This window comes from Oenanthe melanoleuca, chromosome 5 (assembly GCF_029582105.1).
Source record: "Oenanthe melanoleuca isolate GR-GAL-2019-014 chromosome 5, OMel1.0, whole genome shotgun sequence".
Classification (NCBI taxonomy): Eukaryota; Metazoa; Chordata; class Aves; order Passeriformes; family Muscicapidae; genus Oenanthe; species Oenanthe melanoleuca.
Genome location: NC_079339.1, coordinates 30,780,969 through 30,803,854, shown reverse-complemented (window position 1 = coordinate 30,803,854; position 22,886 = coordinate 30,780,969). Strand labels below are relative to the sequence as shown.

At 36.4% G+C, this 22,886-nt stretch overlaps 1 protein-coding gene across 1 annotated transcript in view; it reads left to right on the top strand.

Annotated features, from left to right (window-relative positions):
- Positions 1–10,753: 10,753 nt before the first annotated feature.
- RYR3 (ryanodine receptor 3) overlaps positions 10,754–22,886 on the top strand; it is a 182,835-nt gene continuing 170,702 nt past the window's right edge. The window contains exon 1 of the mRNA XM_056492742.1: positions 10,754–10,940. Within this exon, the coding sequence (XP_056348717.1) occupies positions 10,890–10,940 (51 nt within the window). The 5' untranslated portion in view covers positions 10,754–10,889. The remainder of the gene's footprint in view (positions 10,941–22,886) is intronic.

Below are 22,886 nucleotides of genomic sequence, written 5' to 3'. Positions count from 1 at the left end.
TATTGAAATACAAATTACTGCTAGGTTTTGACTTCATAAATTACCAAGCCACTTTCAAACCACAAAGAATGTGGCTATACTTTCCCACATCAGATGTTATACTGACCCTGTTTCTGACAGCCTTTTAATTTCATATTCATCCTAATTCAGTATGTTCATTAATATTAATACGAAATTTAATCTCATTTTTCAAATTTATTATAAACGTTAAATAAATGTACATTTTTCATGTTTTCCCATTAGAAACCACTTCCAGTCTGCTTGATATTTTACCAAAAACTTTAAAAGAAAACTGCTGAAAAACTTATAATGTAATTACAGATTTCTGGGAGTGGTGGTAAAGGGAAAAGAATATTTTTAATGTAACATTTTTCCCAGAAAAACCTTTTCAAGGTAATTTAAATGCAGTTTAGATAATACTTACATGTATTAAGAAAGAGAAAAGTGTCCACGAAACAAGGTTCTCAGGGAATAAATGCAAACCAAACGTGTATTTATGACAATCCAGGATAAAATAATGAAATTATTTAAGGAAGAAATGTAAATTAGAACAAATTAAGATAATGTAAGGTATTAAAAAATATTATTTAAATGGCTGCAATGTATGTAATTTAAGAATTTAATTTATGATCATTCAAATTCACACGTAATTATTTTCTTTTGTTAATTCAAAATTAGAAGTTTGACTTCATCTACTAGTTCTTTTAATAATTTTTAATGCAGCAGAATGTTCCAATCTGGTTTTTATATCTTTTATATGCTTTCCCATAAATAAAAGGAAAAGTTACACAGGTAAGTTATGGAAAGTGAAAAGAACCTTCCAATGGCCTTCTAATATATAAAATACGATGGATATAATTCTAGTAGCACCAAACAAGAGGTGACCACAAATACCTAGGACTCAGTAATTTAGGATTTTATGGATTAAAACTAACTGCATAAGCTCAGCCATAGTCCAAGCAGGAAGCAAGTGCAGATGGTGTGCTGCTCAGCCCATAAACCTGTTAGAAAGATGGTTTTCTACCAGTGTCTGTTACCCAAGCGATCCATTGGACAGGGTATGTGATACTACCAGAACTAGAGAGATGTAAATGTTATTGACTTCCTTCACTCATTGTCAGAAAGGTTTGTTAATAGATTTTTCACGGTTGGTAGAAATTAGGTATCTTATTCTTTCAAATATTCTACTTATCCATGACCTTGGAAGAACTTAGACGTGCGACAAAAGCCGTACTAGGCAGGTGGTGTTGTCTCTGTCTGAACAGAAAAACAACAGGCAATCTCTGACTTTATCTTCTGCATTGTCTGGAAGCTGAAGAGAAGCAATTCTGCTTGAATAATGTTCTGTCAATTAGTGCTACAAATCAGCATTGTGGGGTCAAAATTTGACAACTTCCAAAAATTAAGGTGGGTAAAGAGCATGAGAGAGAAAAAGTAAAACAGAGAAATAGGAACACAACCATATAGAGTCAGATATGGTGACTCACACAACTACCTACATTTTCCCAATTTGCTTGTGTAAAATGGAATTTCTTAATAGGTAACTGTAGGATGAAGTTCTGTTAAAATAATAATACTCATCTTTGGAAAAAACCACTCAGCATAACTTTAAGCTATGAAAGTTTCAGCATAACTGGCCACTGAGATACAAATCCTGCAAATAGAGATGTACTTATATTTTTAACACAATCCTAAAAGACAAAATGTTACTTTAAATAGAAGTATTTTCAAATAACATCTGTTCAAGTATCTTCTGGAAAAAACATAGAATTTCAGCCTAAGGATGTTGAAGTAACTGATAATATTTCTAAAATATTGTAGTCTAAAAAAGTAATTTGATGGTGCCACAGCAGATTTTTTGAATTGTTTTTAGATTGAGAGGAAAGATATTTCTGCTGTAACAGGGGCTGAAAATGTTAAACTTCTATAAAAATAAGTTTGAAATTCTCACAAAATATAAATCTAGAAACAGGGATATTGATCTAGAAATGGGGAAATGAAAGAAAAATGAATCTTTCCCCCTTGACTAAAGAAACGTGGTCATGGTAAGAATGGAATAGGTATAAATCTAACATGAGGATAATCAAAAAGCCCAGCAAATACTATATATTAGAAAAAGAAAAAATGCCTAAATTCATAGGATCAGGTACACATGACCTCACACAGTTAACTATCAGAATGTGCCAAAAATTCCTAGATGCTTGTAAATTTAAAGATATGTGTATATTCAGGTTAAATAGTGCCCACATTTTTGTGAATACTACTCTTTTGGACATAGATTTTTGAAAAAGGAAAAATTAAAAATATTAGGACCAATACTACGTGGCACCTTCTTTGACTGCAAGTTGAAGTAAATTCAACATGACAGTTTACAGTATTTAGCCATGACTTTCATTAACTCAAGAACAATTGCTGAGTAATATCTATGCAAAGCATTACCCTTATTTATTGTTGGTTTTATTTTTGCTCATGAAGAAAACTGTTGATTCTCCTTTCTTAACTCTCACTGTTCTTTCACAGCAAGTTTTTAAACACTGACCATACTCTAAATGGTAACCCAAAAAAATTTATTTTCTTTTTTAAGAATTTGCTAGGACAGTTGGACACAAAAAGTTTGTGTTTTTAAAAAAAGACACTAATAACATTAATCAAAGGTTTCTTGAATTGCATTGTAACTCCCTTCCTTTGTGAAACCATATTTAGTTTACACTTGGGATACTTTTTTTGTTGTTGTTATTGTTGTTGTTTTTTGGTGGGTTATTTTGGTTTTTTTTTTGTTATTTTTATTAGAAGTATTTGTTGGGAACATTTTCTAGGGCAAAAAGAATATTTATTATAACATTCTGCCCACATTATACAGTACAAAGACTCACACATAATTAAGGAAAACCACCAAATTAACTCCATAATGGCTTTCAGAGCTACATGAAACTTCAGTACCTAGCTAAAATACTAGTTAAAGTACTGAGGAGCTATAAAGGTAAACATGAAGCTATAAAATTAATTCCTTAATCCAAGTCACTCAGTTACACTAATACTCCATGAAAATATGGTAAGGCTTACTCTAATTTGAGTTGAGGAGTGCGAAGATGATTCTAAATTTTGATTGAACTTTCTTCACGTTTTTTAAAACGGTTTGGACAGATCTTCACATGTAATAACTTTCCATTGTTACACGAAGTGTACTAAAAATTATACATGCAATTAATTGCTGAGGGGAGATAAGGGCAGGTCCTGCACCCCTAGTCCATGGTCAGCTTTACCTTTGCAGTCTCTTACAGATGTTACAAACTGCAGCAGCTGCCTTTATTTCACCTGCAAAAGCCATAACCTTTCTCTGGCTGCAGAGCTGATTCATTGGAGCCTAGGTAAAAGTTTGTGGCATTTTGAAGGCTGAATACTGTTTCCCATCAATTTCTCATTTCAGCCTGTGGTGTTTTTGAGCCTGTCTGTGCAGGGGTCAGGAAAGTGAAGCAAATTTGAGAACAGTGTGGCAGCACAGCATTGACTACCCCAGATTTGCTTCCTCTGCTCCCTGAGGCAGCTCAGTGAGGCAGGTGGCATTTAACTATGCTTACAGAAGTTAGGTAACGAGGGGTTGATTGTTTTTGTGTTATTTCAATTATCAGACGTTTGTGCATGGCGGGCAAAGATCTCTCCTGTGAGGGCACAGTGAAATTTTCTTTGTTAAAGCTGGTTAGACCATCTAATAGTCTGAGTGATCACAATCTTTTCTATCTCTATCTGAGCTAATACCTGCTCTTAATTAAGCTTGGACTTCTAGCTTTACCTAGAGAGCAGTATCTCTTTGTAATTGATTGAAGTAAATACACTCCTTTTCTCACACCCGATAGATGAATGCAAAGAATAAAACTAAACATTTCTGGAAGAGCTCTTGAACCTAAATTAATCCAAAGTAGATGATGAAAGCATATTTTTTTATTACATTTTTATTGATTTTTTTTCAGATTTAGACTCCTTTATCTTGGAAATATTTGGAAGAGTTAGTCGCATAATCGGTTCCTACATTTTCCCAAGAGATCATATCTCATATTTTCAGAATCTTGTTACAAAAGTTAATTAAAGCATCTCCAGCACATTTCCATTTGCTGCAACACAAGTAAGATTAATACATTCACAGTGTCTATGCACCAGCTGAGAAAAAGAATTTGATTAACAAGTTGTGACAAAAGTCTTACATTTGGATATTAAATGGCCTATTTAAAGCTGTATAAAATTACAACAAAACTTGAAAGTAAAACCAAGTAAACAAAGAGGTGAATAAATAGGAATACACATAAAAATAGAAGTGAGAATGGCCACTTCTTCTACAGCACACAGAAATACGTATCAATAAGTTTGTACTACACTGAGGAGCACTCAATACAGCACAAGTCATTTATGGGAGAAAACATTAGGCTTCTTGATTTTTAGTCATTGAGAAGTGAGGAAAAATATGTATTGACATGCTTTTAATTATCTTTAGAAGAAAAGTTATTATTGCAATAGTCCTTGGAGTTTAAAAATGTGGATTCTTTTTTTATAACAGTTTTATATAAAATAATTAAATATTTATGTATAAAAGTTCCAAGAAAAGAAAGGTAAATCATAAACTAAAGTAAATCCAACGAAAAGGGCTTGAACAACTTTCTCAGAGGCAACCCAAAAACAGTGTTGGGAGACTTATTTTACCAATCACAACTGAACACCATAGCTGAATAGAAAACACTGTATGTATGCAATATGCACTATATATACACTATATATATGCAATCTGTTAATATTCAGCTGTTTGGATTAGAAAAGCTATAGTAATTTTATTGTCAGCAATTACAACAATCTTGAAGGAAGTTAACATTTAGAAAGCCTTGAGACTTTTCCAGAAATTAAGACTATTTTTATAGTTGCAGCTCTATAATTAGCTGAAATTGTCATGGCATTTTCTGGTGGTAATTCTTGAATTACATAGTAGGTACAAGAGAAACACTAGCTACATGGTAAGTCTTAATTCTGTCATCTTATACTTTGAGAATTTATCACTTGGCTTATGTCAGTACTCTGTATCACATTCAGGGAGGCAATTACTTGGCATTGCTAGTACAGAATTTTTTCTGTCTCAGTTCTTTGGAAATGGCTGGTCACACTTTTATCGATTTCAAACTGAATTAATGCAGTTCTCTGTTGGCAGATGGGCTGAAATTTTCTTTGCACAAACTCCAGGTTCTTCATAATGTGTTGCCATAGGCACTTCAGTAAAATTATAGTTTAGTTTCAATGAACTTTGTTAAAAACCTTGAAAATTACTCATTAAAATTTTCTAATTGGTCATCAAAACAATCTATGCTCATATGCTTATAGAAAATTATGCTAAAATGGTCATGCTTCATCTATGAGAGATGGATAGGACTTGGGAATGTATGACAGATATTTCATAAACAAAGCAAGCTTAAAAATACAAATTTGTCCATATCATATATAATAATATGAAGCAGAAACATAAAATTTGGTATTGGCATCATTTTGAGACCAGGAATGATTTCGGTTTCCGAGAGATAATCTCCCTATATTATGCTACTGTTATAAGACACAAAGTCAGCATTTCTAGTTACTCTTATTAGTTAAATTCTTACTCTGCTTAACCAAAATGCTCAACCTCACTCAGAATGAGGAAGTGGATGAGGCCTTCTGCAGGCAGCCAGAAGCAGTCTGAAAGTCACAGCTGCTGATTCTTTTGGGGGGCTTTAACTACTTTTATGTCTGCTGGAGAAGCAGCACAGTGAAGGACAGTCTAGATATCTCAGTAACAAAAGGAAAACTAAGGATAATGTGGAGGACGCTGGTAACAGAACACAGAGCACATGGAGTTTCTGAGTGCCTTCTTTGTGTTGGTCTTTATAGCAAGACCAACCCTCAGGAATCTCTCACCCAGGAGAGCAGAGTAAAGGAATGCTGGAAGGAGGACTGCCTTGGCCAAGAAAGATTGTTTTAGAGTATGACTAGACAAAAGCACCTTGACATCCACGAGTTCTGATGGGATGTATCCACAAGTGCTGAGAGAGCTGGCAGATGCAAGACCTAGGCTGCTCAGGATCATCTTTGAAAGGCTGAGTTGGTTAGCAGAGGTTCCTCAGGACTGTGAGAAAGCAAATTTCACCCCAGTCTTCAGAAAAGTAAGAAAGAAGACCTAGGGAATTATTGGACAGTCAGCATCACATCAGTCCCTGGAAAATGATGGACCACCTAATTCTGGAGGCTGTCTCTATCCACAAGGATGACAGATAGGTGATCAGAATTATTCAGCATGGATTCACTAAAGGATCATGCTTGACCAGCCTGACTACCTTCTACAAGGAAACAACTTGTCTTGGATGGTTGAGGGAAGAGCAGTGGATGTTGTTGACCTCGACTTCAGCAAGGATTTTGACACTGTCCCTCACAGCATCCTCATAGGCAAACTCAGGAAGTGTGGACTGGATAAGTGGACAGACAGGTGGATTGAGCACTGGCTGAACAGCAGATCCCAGAGGGTTATAATCAGTGGCACAGGTCTAGCTGAAGGCTGTCACTGGTGGTGTCTTCTGAGGTTCAGTGCTGGGCCCATAATTCTTTACCTTACTTCATTGATTTCTTGGATGAAGGGCAGATGCCTCCTCAGCAAGTTCACTGATGACACAAAGCTGGGAGGAGTGGCTGATACCCCAGAGGGCTGTGCAGCCCTTCAGAAGGACCTTGACAGGCTGGAGAGATGGGCAGAGAACTGTCTGAGGTTCAACAAATGCAAGTGCAGGGTCCTGCAGTGGGCAGGAATAACCCCATGGACCAGCACAGCTGGGGCTGAGCTGCTGGGAAGCAGCTCTGTGGAGAGGGACCTGGGGCTGCTGGTGGAAAACAAACTGTCCCTGAGCCAGCAGTGTGTCCTTGTGGGCAAGAAGGACAATGGGATCCTGGGGTGCATTAGGAAGAGCACGGCCAGCAGGTTGAGGGAGGGGATCCTGCTCTTCTACTGAGCCCTGGTGAGCCTCATCTGGAGTGCTGTGTCCAGTTCTGGACTCCTCAGGACAAGAGAGAGATGGAGCTACTGGGGCAGGTCCATTGAAGGGTGACAAAGATGATGAAGGGACTGGGATCTCGAGGAAAGGCTGAGGGAGCTGGGCCTGGTCAGCCTCGAGAGGAGGAGACTGAAGGGGATGTCATCAGTGTCAGTATCTGAAGGGAGGGTGTCAGAGGATGGATCCAGACTCTTCTTGTGGTGTCAAGCAGTAGGGCAAGAGGAAATGGGCAGAAACTGAGGCACGTGAAGTTCCACCTGAAGATAAGGAGGAGCTTCTTTACCGAGCAAAGAAGGATTTCTTTACAGGTGACTGTTTTGGAGTCTCCCTCACTGGAGAGATTCAAGAATTGCCTGGACACAATCCTGTGCCCTGTGCTCTATGATATCCTTATCTGAGCTGGGAGGCTGGTCCAAAGGCATTGCATAATCTATAGTAAAATTGGAAATAAGACTCCCAATATCTCGGGCTAAATTAGTAACTGCTATGCTTACCCAGTCACAGACTCTTTTTTAAGCTTTACCACCAGATGGCAATCTAACATAAAGGTTTGATCAATGGTGAATGCAGTTTTGAAATACTGTTCTTTCCTCATTTTGCTTTAAGTAGTGCTGAATTTGCTTAGAAAGACACTGAATTAGGCCTTACGAGCAATATTGATACTATGCTATGAGTTCTGAAACCTTATATAATACATTTTTGCTTTCATATAGAAATGACATCAAAGTTTTTATTTTGCTTTTAAAAATTGGGGAAACCTTTGGCCAAAATGCTACATTTTCCACATGAAGTTTGTTGCAATTCCTCTAGACTAAACTGAAAAAAAACCACATCCCCCCACCAAAAAAAAAACTACCCAGAAAAACCCAAGTAACAAGACACATCAACATGAAAAAACCCAGAAGAAAACAAAGAACTTTTTAATTGGATATCCATGGAAATAATTTTCTTCTTGGTGAATGAAATATTCACCTGTTTAAATGCCTAACATTCATGAACTGAAGAAGGAGCTGACTGCTGAAGATAGTCAACACAATGAATTTGAACACTTTTGTGAAGTTTTTGTAAAGAAAACATTTTTTTTTCTTTTAATGACATTTTCAAACCTACATTTGTGTGTGTATTTTTGTACTTAAGAGGCACATACAGATTGCAGAGCTATGACAGTCTTTTAAGAATCACCTAACTTTTAGCACTAAGGCCTGTAATTATCAGGTGACTCTTTGGTTACTGGTATTACCTATACTTTATAAAATGTCAGTGTGCATGTATTGCCATTGCAGATTTTGTGAATATCTTCTACTTAGTATTTGATTCATCTTTGATTGGGCATGTTAAGTCAATCTTGACAAAGGTAAAATACACACAACAAAAGTTGTTTACAGATTGTTGAGATAATAATTTTTTACAGATTGTCTATTTTGTTTTGCAATATTGTCAGGCTACAGCTACTATAAAAGTTCTACCCTACAATCAAGGACAAGTGAAGAGTCAGCCTAAATCCCTCAGTGAGAGGGGAGGGCTTAGGTTGAAAGATAACTGGGCTGCATGTTTGTGACGAAAACTGAAAGGAAGTTTTCCTTAAATTTGTTTTGTGGACAAGTCCTTCTCATAGTTTTGAAGTACCATGGACTCTGTCCAGACTGTGTTTAGGAGCAAAAGTGTTAAATTACAGATTGAGGATTGATTGGGATAGATAGAACACACATAGAACACACAAGTAGTCACAATTCAGATTATTGGACCTGTGTGGTTTACACAGTGGAATGCTGCACTTTACAGTCATATCCAGTGAAGCAGAGTGACCATGTATGTCTACACACATATATTTAAATATATATATATATATATATATATAAACCCTGTGTGCAATATGTGATCATTACAGCCAAATCTCAGTCTTGCAGCAATGGGGAAGTCCTAGATAGAAAACATGTCTTGAAGAGATGTGGATTTCTTTGTGTTGTGGCAGGTGAATGATTTTCTCCTTAAACATTTAGCAGAAAAAAAAATCTAGGGAGCAAATGTGCTATGCAATAATTTTGCATTACAGTTGACAATTTTAAAAAGAGGAAATCTAACAAAAATGTTTTATTTATTATGGCAGGATATAGTTTCCCAAAACAAGGCACCTTGTAAAGATGAGTATCAAACAATAGAGGAACTTAGAAACAAAAAACCAAAACTATTGGTTTGCCATGAATCAGAATTTTATCTAACCTCTGTTATAATGCTCAAGGTATTCCCAATATTCCTTTTTTCATAAAGGAATTTTTCAAAAGGGAGAGGATGGACTGGCAGGGAGAGTCTGTGTGACTATATCAACTAAAGGTTTCTGAGCTGCTTTTGACCTTAAATTGCCTGTTACTGAGTAATGTGATTGGCATTATTTTTTGGATGGATTTTCTTGGGGTAATAAGACAGAGTGGAATAAAACATTTTTCAGAGTTCTGTCCATCAAGGAGAGAAAATATTGGACATTTCATTTTCTGGCTTGTGACAACGCTTATTTTAATTAGTGCAAAACTCAGAACACTATTAATTTGGGGATGGAAGGGCAGCGTGCACAGGGCTCCATATCCAGAGCACAGTTTTCCATAATTTATTAGCTTGTGGGCACAGAGTATGTAGTTTTAGTTTTCAGTGAGCTACACTCATTCTTGTGACCCCAGAAAAGATATTATTCCCTTATTGTACCTGTGTTTTACTTTGTAAGCTGTAAATATGTTTTTATTGAGGAAAGAACTGTATGCACATGGTAGTCTGTGAGGGAATGTCTCAAGTTAAATAGGGACTGCACAAAGTTTGGGTAATTCTTCTCAGGGGTTGAATGTAGGGCTAAGCTGTGGATGCAATCTTATCACGAGATTCAAGATCACACAGTGAATTTGCTGGCTAGAGCCTCCTCAGTGCTTTCTTCTGTTTTCCTTGTGTCCTTTTTGTTCTCCTCCCCTCATTTAATTAAATTTTCTGTTAGTGTTGATCATTTTTTTCCTTCATTATTTGCTCATATTGAAGTAATAAATAACAATTTTCATTAATCACAAATTTTTTCATTATTGAACTAGAATTTAAAGTTATTTTAAGTTTTATTTTAACATAATTGTGTTTTATGGATTCTGAAGTAAATTTGTAGCATCTTCTATAAATATTCAGGTATAGTTCTAAAAAGGTACAGATAAAACCCTTGAGGATATAGGTATAAATACCATGTAAATGGATAGCACAAATAACTACACATAGTTGTTTCAGATCATGAAGTCATCTTGGAAATCAGATTTGCAGCTGCTTATGCAGAGAAGCAAGAAATGGAAATTATTGTAAGCAAGCTGAAAATACCTGCTGTCAAAATCAGCTTGTCCTGTGATCATCAGGATTACATCCTTCTGCTGCATAATCAGTAGGTTCAGAATTGCTGAATTTGATACATTTCAGTGCAAAATTGGCTATCATGATCTGTGAAAATGGAAGCTCAAGCTCTGCTTTTATTAACACTTCACCATTTTTGTTGTTCTGCCCAGACAGTATCTGGAGGGGAAAAAAAAATCAACACCTAGTGATGCATATAATGCTCCCTGCAATACCTTAGCAGGGGGGGGTTTTGCCTCCAGGGTAGAGAGAAAAGGGAGAGAATTGCTGGCTCTGAGCTGGGAAAGCAGCGCAGTTGGCTCTGGCAGTGAGGGGGTTGACTGACAGTCTGCAGTGCAGTGGAGTTAGCTGAGCTCCCTATATGGCTGTGGATTAGCTATATGCTAATACTGATAGGAGAGGAGCAGAACAGAGCGCAGTGAGCTGACGGTGGAGGCGATCAGCCTCAGCAGAGCTGACTCCTCAAGAGCCATGGCTGAAGGGGGTGAAGGAGGGGAAGATGAAATACAGTTCCTACGAACTGTAAGTATCTGCTTTTTATAGGTCATGTACTACATGATTCTGTGCCTCGTGTCTATTTCTTTTCTGTTGTATTAAAAATGAAGTGTTATTTCTGTGCTGGGCTTTGCCAAATGGCAGAATTGATTTAGTCAGTGGATAAAATAAAGCAAGAATAAGAGCTTTAATAGCATCATGCAGTCTCAGTGTGTTCTTCCCTGAATCTGCTCAATAGCCAGTTTGGTCTAAGGAGACCTATTTCCGCTGTAATCCCCTGTGTTTGAAGCGTCCTCGTCAACTTTGTACTTGGGTTTCTAAATGTAGCATGCCAAATATGTGACCTCTGAAACTTCTGTCTGGGTTAGATTTCACTGACATTAACAGAAGCTTTGCAAATAGGAGCGCCTTAAAATGATGAATAAACCAAGCAAGCCCCTGATGACCTCCTCTGATAAACATGCACACAGAAGCACACTTGTGTGTAGGGAATACCAACAGATGTTGAAGTCAGGGCTCTGCAAATATTTGGGGTCTTTTCTGTACTTAAAAGAAGCTTATCTTTAAAGGACATAAGCATTTCTTTGGGAAGGGGTGTTAATTAGTGAAATATCCTCCACTTGGTGTAATTTTCTATAAAGAGCCCTCACACCATTCTTTCCCAAAGCTTTACACAAATCTAGTATGACAACTAATTTGGACTTTTAGCAAGTAGTGTACATGCAAATTTTTGGGAAGAGGATAACATCCTTTTCACATCTCATGTCTCCTTATTTTTACTCTGCATGACTAAGAGTGTGTTGTTGTGTAACTAGCATGGAAAACTATTAAATGTGTGTATTCCCTCCTCTTCCTATGCTATCTTTACTTTGCATTTATCAGAAATAATGTTCCAGAAACAGGCTCCTCTAGAGTTCATTCAACTTTAAAAGGATAAATCACTAAAATAAAACATGCTAAGTTCCCAAAGTAAGAAATTACAAGATTGATTTGTGAGAGGCTGTGTAAATTATTTACAGGAAATAATGGTTGGAGTGAGGTGATGGTTGCTACTGTAAATTGTTTAGGTGTGATGAAGTGTCATAAGCACTTTTAAGCTTCAGAGAATTTCATGGAGGGGGGGATGGATAATGACAATGAAAAATCTTTTCCAACATTCCTCCCCTCCACTACATGTTTAGAGATACATATTTTAGCAGATTACTCCAGCCTTCAGTCCAAGACTGGAGCTTGAAATGTGTCTCCTTCATCCTTTCACTTTCTAGGATGTTCCCTTGACTGAGCAGCCATCCTCGCTGATGGAGTGAGAAGCTTTGCCCTTTCATAGGTAGCCTGTGTGTGCTATATGAGATGGCAAATTCTGCTCCTGTGATGCATTCTCATGCTGGAGTAACTCTACTGCACTTCTTTCCAATGGTTAAAGTGCTAAATAGAGGTGTGGGCCAAAAAAGGAAATAGCAAAAGGAAGACTCTGCAGAAGTGTTCCTTCCACGTCGTGCAAGGAAATCTTCTGCGGGGAGAGAATGGACTAGATTTCTATTTTGGAAGTTCTAGCTACTTCTTGTTCTAAACAATTATATCACTTTCTGCTGTCTCCTCTCCATTATACAACTCCCTTCACCTTCCTGCTGAAGGGATAAATTGTTTTTTCTTGATATACTGAGAAAGGAAATATTTGTTAAATACTGAGTGCTACAGTGAGATACACCTTCAGTACTGATTTCTTACAGCTTTTATTGCTGCCTAAACAGTGTTTGTGCTTACAAACATAAAGTATAGTAGTCCTTAAGAACTCTTCCAGCAAAATTGTTAATCATTTAGGATCGTCTCCAAATCAAAATATTTTCTGGAAATTTGGATTGCTACTGAATGTTTCTGAGGCTTATGCTGCTGAATCTTCCTTTGAAAATGTTGATATCTGTATTATTTTTGAATCTTTAGAGAGAAGCTATCTAGGACATTTTAGGGTCTTAGGCATAGCTTTTTCTTGTTTAGGTATAAAATAGGATTAGATGTCTTTTGATTCAAAGATATGCAGCATTTTTTGAAAGAGCAAGAGAATCAACTCTTAAAAATCTGCTTAAATTATTGTTTGCTATCTTAAAGACAAATGTCCTTTTGTCCTCAATTTTGTTAGTTATGACTCTTTTGTCTTCCAGATCTAAGTCATTGTTTAGTTTTGTGCCTCAATTTTATGTTCTTTCCTCATGTCAAGAAGCTTGTTAATGCACGATGATGGAATCTGGATTGTTTCTATGGAGCAGCAACTTGTGGCCACATTTATAAGATTTGATGGAAACCTTTTTATTGCCACTTTCTATTCCAAAACATTCCTTATATTTGATTAGTTTGGCAGCAGTGGGAATGAGAAACACCTAAAGAACAAATTCCAGAGAGCATAACAGCATTATCATTGTTCTAGTATTAGTAAGTCTTTTAGTACTCATTTCAAATATGTCCCAATGCTAGTGTAAAGCCTTTACATGCAATGGCAGCATTTCAAGGAAGGTATCCTTAATAGAGTGTAATTTCTGTTCTGAATTTTTCCCTGACTTATAACTTCAGTATAAACATAAATAAATATATAAGTACACATATTTTTTTCTTACACTGCTCCCCTGTTGTGGTGCCTTTGTTAGGAAATCTTTGGCATTTCCTTTCTTGTAATAATGCTTGGAATTGTGTATCTATTTTTCTAGTTAGTGGCTTCCTTCTGGTTTTGGCCCTGGATATGCAGTGTGTCATGTATGGAAGGGAGAAGCAAAGCACTTGTTGCATGTGTGTGACATGCAATATTGCTGTGTTTTAGTTTCCTGTTTGTTTAGACTATTTTCCCATACTATTTATTTGTTACCCCCTCTTAAGGTGTGAATGCATGAGAAATCAATGTAGCTGACATTATGCAGCATTAGGTGAGAATACATGTTGAAATAAAAATACTGTTTTAAAATAATATATTGAGGAATATAGCAAGAACCTCGTTGCCCTTAACATGAATGAGTAAGTGTAAAGCATTCTCAGCCTTTCCTAGCTACTGGGAATTTACTGCTGTGATAAATTGAAAAAGTCCTCTCCTCTCTGGAAATTATTCACAAGTTCCCACCACTGCTGAATTAGTCAAATATGAGGTGGTCTCCATCTTGGAACAAAGAGCTTTTGCCTTCTTCCATTAGAAACACTTAAATAATAACTTGCTAACAGTAACTGAGGACATGGTTGAGGATGGAGGGGAAGTCCCACCCCTGCCCAAAGCACTTTAAATGTAATGAAGCATATCAAAGTCGTTTGCCATCCTAGAGTCTAAATTATGCTGGTAACACTAGTTATTAAGTCTATTGCTTTGCTGTTTTTCCTGAAATCCATGCAATTAATAAAAAAGTTTCTCCTCATTTTAATAGAATTTTTTTTTTTTTTTTTTTGAGGTGGTTCATTAGTCAACAAAGTTCTGCCTAATTTTCTCTAAATCTAAATAGTGTTTGTGCTGCTGTGTTTGGGCATAAGTGTACATATGTCTTTTTGCATGTGTCTGTGTATGTGTGATTCTTTCCCCAGCTGGTTACTAGGCCTTCATTTCTGAGTGACAATTGATTCTTCTTTAACTTTTGCTCTTTTAACAGCTTATATCAAAGACTTTAAGTGTTGTGATAAACCTCTCCAATCACTATCTAAAAATTTACACATAGGAATGGGAAACCGTTTTCTTCCACAGACTGAATGTGGTTGTCTGATATGCTTAAATAGCAAAACATTGTTGTTACAAAGACCCAGAAAAGAATATTTGGATTTTTTTTTTCAATATCTAGTCCATGTATGTAAATTTACACAATGAGAGTACAGATATTTTTAGGATCATTTGTGCATTGAGTTAGTGCTCAGAATCAAGACAATTGAGTAGCCCATACATATTATTAATTGTGGATACAAATTTCTATCTATACTTCTTGAAAATGAGATCTTCTGCTGTTCAGATTTAACAAATGAGATGGGAAGTAATCTCAGTTTTATGATATGAACTGTCAAGTATAGTGTGAATTATATTTTCTTTTTTTCCCCCAATCATTTACACTATTGCCAAATATAAATATAAAAAGTGATTATATCATACTTCATAAAAACTGTTTTAAAAACTGTACTAAATAATTTCAGTTTATCAGAGATTAGTGTGGCATAAAACTAGTTATTCTTTAGATGCTTCTAAAACATGTTGTTTCATCAAATCTGTGCTCCTAGTGGTGTATCTCAAGTGACATAAGAGTATATGAAGTGGAGATATGAAAATACTTTTTCTTTAATAGTCCAACTTTATATCCAATAGTTATGCTACTAAGTGCGTGCTGATATTCTGGAGCACAGATCTCTGTGACTTGATTCAGTAAAATACAGATATCTCCTATAAAATACCCACCAGACCAATACTTGTAAACAAATCTATTGGACAAATGTCTGAATACCAAATAATAATGGAAAATATTTCTAGGGAGAAGTCTTTAGCAGTGCTTAATTAAAAACTGGGAAAATGTGGAAACTAATTGCACTGGGTTGTGCATGAATTTATGGAAAATTATAGAAATAATAAGAAATGTCTTGAGATCAAATCAGTGGAATCTTCCTGATGCCCTTTTTAAGGGAACTGGCACAAATTCTGTGTGCTTTTTGAACAGCTGTGTGTATTCCACTGTATTGTTTTCAAATTAATTAGAACATTTTGTCTATTGTCACTGAAATGTGCTGCAATTCATGACAAAGCAATTCATTAGTCAGACAATTCCCTTCAAAAATGGGTAAAAATAAAGAATAATGTTATATAAAATTTTAATTGCTTCTGAGAGCTGGTGTTTGTTAGGAGTCCAGTTATTTTCGAGTTAAATACTTCTGTGTCTGTTTAACTATTTATCTCTGTGCATTAAATCTCCCCCTTCTGATCCTATTGCTGCAGTTTACAGTTGTGTAGCAGTCCATACTCATAAGGCTTTTAAGTAGCACAACAAAAATTATGTGACAAACAAATCAAAAACTACACCATGTTTCTTCCTCTCTTTGAAAAGTCTTTCAAATAGACTTGTTTTTCGCTGCTTAAACTTCAGGCTATCACTAGTACAACTAAAGTACAACTAGTTTTTTGTTTGATTCTCCCCCACCCCCCCGTTATATTTCTGGGGGTATTTGATGTTGATTTGATGCAGTTCTCCAGAAATCAAGTTTGTTACAGTCAAGAAAAAGTCTTCAATCTTGCCTTAGAATGTTAGTGAGTGAAAAATCTTTTGATAGGTTTTGTGACCATGCAATAATCCTAAATTAATACCCAAGCAGATATTTCCTCCTAGCCACACTGGTGATTGTTGTAGGGATTTGTTTTCTGCTCATGCTCTGCTTTTTGGTGTCTAAATGGGAATTAATAAATACTGAATTTGTTAGTGATGTTATGCATTTTTATAAAACACAGCAAGTGGGTTTTCTGATCTCTAGTCCCATGCTGTACTAGCTGGGTATGATTCATACTGAAATCCAGCAGTGAATATTGCCTCTTCTCAGTTCCCATGGCAGTGCTGTGACCACACAGCCAAATGCTGCCAGGTGCATTAGCTACACATTCCAAAAATTTAAAACAGAGTTGCAGGCATGGAGGAGATGAAAAATAAAATGGCATGCAGTGAGTTTGAAGATATTGAATTCAATAAGAGGACATTAGCTAAATGTTCTATGTCTTTTGACTTCATACACAAAATATACATTTTCCCAAATGACACATTATAATAGTGCAGCTATATAATAAGCACAGATGTCTATAGGCAGTAAAATTATCATCTCAATTGAAAAAAGAATTGGTAATGTAAATACACTTTAAAGTATTTATAAAGTATTTATAAAGATTCAGAAAGAAAACGTGAAGTATTCATGTATTCCTCAATGAGAATTCTTGTTTATTTTCTCCATATTTAAATCTAAAACTTTTCTATTCTGTCTTTAATGTCATGTCAACATCACCAGACTATTTCTTCTGTCTATAACTTAGTAGGATATAGTGGTTTTGGTGCTGGAAGCTCTAAAATTGTATAGCAGATAATACTTTAATAGAATTTATGTTATAAAGTCAGCAGATATTTTCTACCTAAACACTTGATGTGCTTGGGTAACTTTTGGAAATGCTTTCTGAAATTACAGTGATGTTCTGAAGTGCAAATGGCAAATATATGATACCTCAGGGTGCATCTAAAGTAGCTCAATATCGGGATATGCACTGGAATTACAAAAGCCTATAGGGAAATTGGATCTGCTCGATCTGCTTTTGGTAGTGTCTGGGTATGAGGCACACAGAGCTGTTGATTGCCAGTCATTGCACACCTGCTGTCAGTCAAGTCTCAATCCCCACAGACAGGGTTCAGCTGTAAACAGGAGCTGATGACCAGTCTGTAACCACACTTTTCCAGTTCCCTCTTCTGGCACATCACCTCCATGGGGAGGAGTGTCAGCTACGGTCGGCAGAAGTAACAGTAGAGATACCAGCAACATAAGGTGGAAGATTCAGTAGTAATCAAGTTTGTTTCTTCTGCTGGGCTTTTATCCAAATAAGCAAGTGCTAGTTCCTCAGTGAGCTGAGTAGTCAGCACACACATGAGCTGTTTTTAGTCTACAGCAAACATCTCTGTCAGTCTTGAGTATTTCAGCTACTTCAGCACTTAGCCATGTTCTCTAATACCTTGTGCCAGAAGACCAACTTCCCTTGACACAATTGCAAAAATTTGAAATCTCTTCAATAACTAAGTAATACAGAAGAATTGCAACTTAAATAAAAATCTTTTAAAATTACTTGTACAAAAAGTAGAATTTCATCTTGCAAATTGAATCACCTTTTTGACAGAAGATGCAAAATTAATTTACAGCACTGGAAGTTTAACATGCTTTCAAACTACATCAGCAGTACCCCATACAAATGGGAATACAAGGATCATCAAGCTCAGGATATATACTAGTGCTAATGTCACAGATGATTCACTAGAATGCTCAAGGCAAAATGACTCTCATTTCTCAAGTCTTCATCTGATGTTCATTGACTTCACTGCCACAACTTTTCTGTGTATGGAAAACTCTCAGGAGACCATACACCTGATACATATTAAAGGTACTTAATGTCAGTAGTTTGTGTAATTTGGAAGCTGATACATATTGATATATATGTATACATATTGATACAGTTAGTTAACATTTAGATTTTTTAAAAATTAACCCCCCACCTGTCAGTGGAATGTTGAACTCCGAGTTACCAGCCTGTCTTCTCAAGTGCATAACCATTTCTGTGGCACTTTCCAAGAGATCAAAATCAATAGACATTATAGTTTTTATGTGGCCAAAGCTGAGAAAAGTAGAGTTAGAATTTGGAATACCTCAGTCTGATCATATATATTATGCTTGCATTTGTAGTTGCAAGGTAACATTTTTGTGAAGAACATTCATGGAATAAAAGATTCTTTGTTGGATTCATATTGACCATTACAGGACAAAATGCTAATAGGGATTTATAAGATCTTATTTTCTTATTTGTCTGTGGAAAGTTAATGACTTCATTGAAGTCTTTGCATTTTTTCTTTATTTTATTAACTACTTTGATAACTCTGAACTACTCTGAAACACCACAATTTGATGACTCACTGTGAATGGCCTAGCTAGCCTAACAGCAGATAAGTTACAGAAGCTCATGTTAATGCCCTTTTACTGCTAGCCAGAGTATAGTTGCTATTTCTTGTCATAGTTGATATTTGCTTGTCACAAGCAATAAGCTGTAATGATGCATCCACTGATGTCTTGCTATTGAAAAACACCAACTTTGAGAGAAGTACAAAGAGAAGAAGGAAGCACACACTTTCTGTGATTTATTTGGAGCTTGGTGGTTTGTGGGAGACTCTAGATTCATTCAGAGCATGTAAATTCAATTTCATGAGAGAAGTTTATTTTTGTTAGAAAGATGCATTTTTTTTTCTGCCAGGGATCTTCCAGCTTCTCTCAAGGTTGACCTTAGGCTTAAATAACATCACTGACGAAATTAGGGCCTGTTTATGAAGCTTAACTTGCCAATTAGAGTGGTAATATGACCTTTCTTACCTTTGCCAATACGAAGACCATTTAGAATCATAAATCACAGCATTCTAAAGGGTGAAATGTGCTCACTACAACATAAAAAATTGAGGAGGAGGGGGAGGAGAAATCTGCAAGGAAAAAAAAGCTGAAGAAGAGTTGTATTCTGCTACAAATAGTCCATGACATCTGTAGAATATTTCTAGTGCTATCTAGAAAATTAATCCCATTGTTAAATCGTTCTATCATGTATTCAATTTAACTGTATCCTGACTACATTACTACTTTTATCTTTTAACATCTGTGTCTCTTTTGTTTGTTTTTCTAAAACAAACTAGACAGAGAGCCAATGATAACATGGGAGTTGATGGAAGATTATCCTGACCTCAGTTACTTCCAGGCAACATCAGTTAATGACATCCAGTCTCAATTTCTGTGCATCCCTTAAATCTCCAACACTACTGCTGTAGGGAAACATCCTATCAGCTAGCTGTGGAATGCAGCTATATCAGAACACCAGAACCAGATACCAGCTTCTCTGTGCTTTATTTTCTCTTTCTGTCATTTCTTAAGCCAGGTGTTTTCACAGCAACAGCAACAAACTGCTTGCAGTTTTTACAAGAGAAGTCATAGAGCTATTCCTCTGAAATGCAGCTGCAGAGGACAGAGGCAAAGACACAGTTATTATTTTCTGGAAACTAGGAAGAGGACATTAGGAAGAAGTTCTTCACAGAAAGAGTGTTTAGGCTTGGGAATGGCTGTGGTGGAGTCACCATCCCTGGAGGTGTTTAAGGAAACCCTGGGTGTGGCACTAAGTGCCATGGTCTAGTTGACAAGGTGTTGTTTGGTCATAGGTTGGACTCGATGATCTCAACCTAGTTAATTCTGTGACCCTGTAATATTGTATAAACACAGCAAAAGTAGTGAGCCTTTAGCAGTGCTGACTTAGGTCCCATCTGACCATGTCACTATGCAAGTGCAGTTTTCTTTGATTGAGATGGCATCCCAAAAATAACTCATACCTCCTTTTGTTCAAGCAGAGGTTTACATAGTCTGGATTCTTGGTACACAGACCATTGTTTGGGTTTTTTTAGGGTTGGTGGTTTGATTATAGGATAATTGTGCATTGATTTGTAAGCATTTGGGGTGCAAGGTGAAGAGTTACAATGTTTGCAGAAATGCTGTCTTAAACAATGTTGGGCGATGTGCTTCTGTCCTAAAATAGAGGTCTGAAGCAATGGCAACACCTGCTTCTTCCCAAGTATTTCTTCTCCTGTTACAGTATTCTGTATGCATACTCACTCTGGATGTTTTCTGTCTAGTACATACATTGTTTGTATGGCTCTTGTGACTATTCAAGCTGTGCTTGAATCATTGGCTGCAGGTCTTGTCTTCAGCTATTTGCAAGTTAGTGTAATGTTCATATGTAGAACCTGATAAAATGTTACAGCTATGTGTAAGAGTCACTCCTTGGTAGTTATATGTGGTGAGATATACTGCTGCTAAATAGTTATTGGAAGGTAAATGTTCTAAATGTGAGGGAGACCTATTGCACCTAAATATCCAACCCAATTGGATATTTAATTTCTGTGCCTTTTATATTACGGTTTGACTCAGCATTAAAGAAGTAGAACAACCACTCCTTATGTTATAATGAGAAGTAGTAATTTCAGTCCAGTTATCTAATGATGGCCAAATTCAAAAGAATTCTCTTAAACCATCCCAAGTGAGCCATTATTAAAACCTATGTTTTTGCCTAATTAATGTGCTTTGAAGGACTCCCTTAATGTTTGCAACTGTCATTTAAACTGTGGTGTTAAGCTAAGGAATAAAAACAGTACCTATGATATGACTGTATAGATTATCTGGGCAAGAAAATCTGTCTTGCTTTTTTTTTTTTTTTAGATTTGACTAGTTTTCATTTTTATTCTGTTGCACCCAGATAAAGGCTAGGATCGACTTGTGTACAAATGCAGGAAAACAGTGCATTCTCTGACACAAAGTGGGTGTGTGGATGGACAGGCTGCAGATGAGTGCACAAGGAATGGTCAGTATGTACAGGAGTCATCACACATTTTAAATATTGCACTGCAAAATGAAGGTGTTAAATAAAAATTAATTGAAATAGGTGAAACAACAAAAGCAAAGAAACACACAAATAAATCAGGAAATTCTAGTGGGCTACCTCTGTAGGGAATTAACATCTGTGGAAGATGATGGATGATTCCCCAACCAAAATCTAAAACCAACCCCTAACCTGAATGTTTTGTAGATGGGCATTTGTAATTAATACCACAAACTTAAGAGAAATGGAATTTGCTTGATTGAAGGGATGGCGTCTAAAATAAGTGTTGCAAAATGTGGGATATCCCCTTAAGATCTTTTTAGGAAAGAATGTTCTTTGATGTTTGATCTTTATATTAGGCTTTCAAGCCTAATCAACAAGCAGGGAGATTTAATCCATGAAACAGAGAGCAGCTAACAAGCAAGCTCCAAGTGATGTCCATGAGTTAGAAACACAAATTATTTCTTGGTAGAATTGCCTTGTTAAGGTACAGAGCTGGACATGCCTCAGCAATCTCAGACCTAGGAGAGGTTAACAAGGCTTGGGAAGCAGGATGCCCACTGAAAGTGGACACAAAGAATGCAGAATTTATAGACCACCTGGCAGAGCTCCCAAGATAAGCAAGAAACCAATAAACCCAACTCAGCAACTGTGCTGAAATTGGCTCCAGCTGCCTCAAAGGTCTCCTGTCAGGGAGAGATTGTGATCACTGGAACAAGAAACCCACCAACCCAAAAGCAGAGAAATCTTGAGTAATTCTAGTAGTAATTTTTTCAGCTTGAATATTTTCATGTATTTAAAGATTTTTTTTCACGTGTCCCAACAGTAATTTATTTATATATTTATAAAGAAAAATTCTATTCCCTCTCCAGTTTGTCTTATCTGGAATAAGTAAACTGAGTTTGTTTAGCTTACTTTCATGTGACTAGATGTTTTGTTTCCTTAAAATTTTGTTATCCCTTTTTTATATTCCTGTTGTCTTGCTCTCCTATAAACATTGGTGACAACCACTTCATGGACAATGACATAGTAAATTCATAGTAAATTTTTTGGATTTGCTCACCTTTCATGGCAAGGCCATATATTAAAGAATATAAATTCAATCTAGACACAAACCTAAAAAAAATAAATCAGGCTATGTATCTAAGCTTCTTCTAAAGGCTGCAAAATCTCTGACTATGTTAGTAAACAAAATAGTCACAGTTAATTCTCTAACCTTGAGACAAAGTGGAGGTATACAGCCTACATGCATACAGCTAAACAAATTCCCCAGGATATTAGCTGTACTGCCTATTGGAAACAGGCCCTGACCTGCCAAGGTATTTTTGGCAAGATTCTGGTAGGTAAGGACACTTTTCCTAGATTCATGCTGAGTCTGGTCTCCTGTCAGTGCAATCTCTCTGTCTAAGAGAAACTAGGGAAATGTCAGGTGCTCGGGTTGTCATGAGTCTTTATTTACATTGCCACCAGTCACAGAGGACTGTAATACTGCTTTTCATGCTCTTAAAAGTGTTTTTTTCCCTGCAGTATCACATTTGAGTTTTGAAGGAAACTTAATTTTCATTCAGAAAGACGTAGTTCCAGAAATATGCTGTCTCCTTATAGCACCCTAGGAAAGAACCATAGAATCACCAAGGTTGGAAAAGACCAGAGCTAAGAAAGCTAGAAAAGCTGTATTCATCACTAAACCATGTTCCATCTATGAACCATTAAAATATATCCAGGTGTGGTCACAATCACTTCAGTGGGCAGCATTTTTCAGTGCTTGGCAAACATTTCAGTGAAGTAATGTTTCCTAAACAGTCTAAACTGTATTGGTGCATTTTGAGGCCACTTTC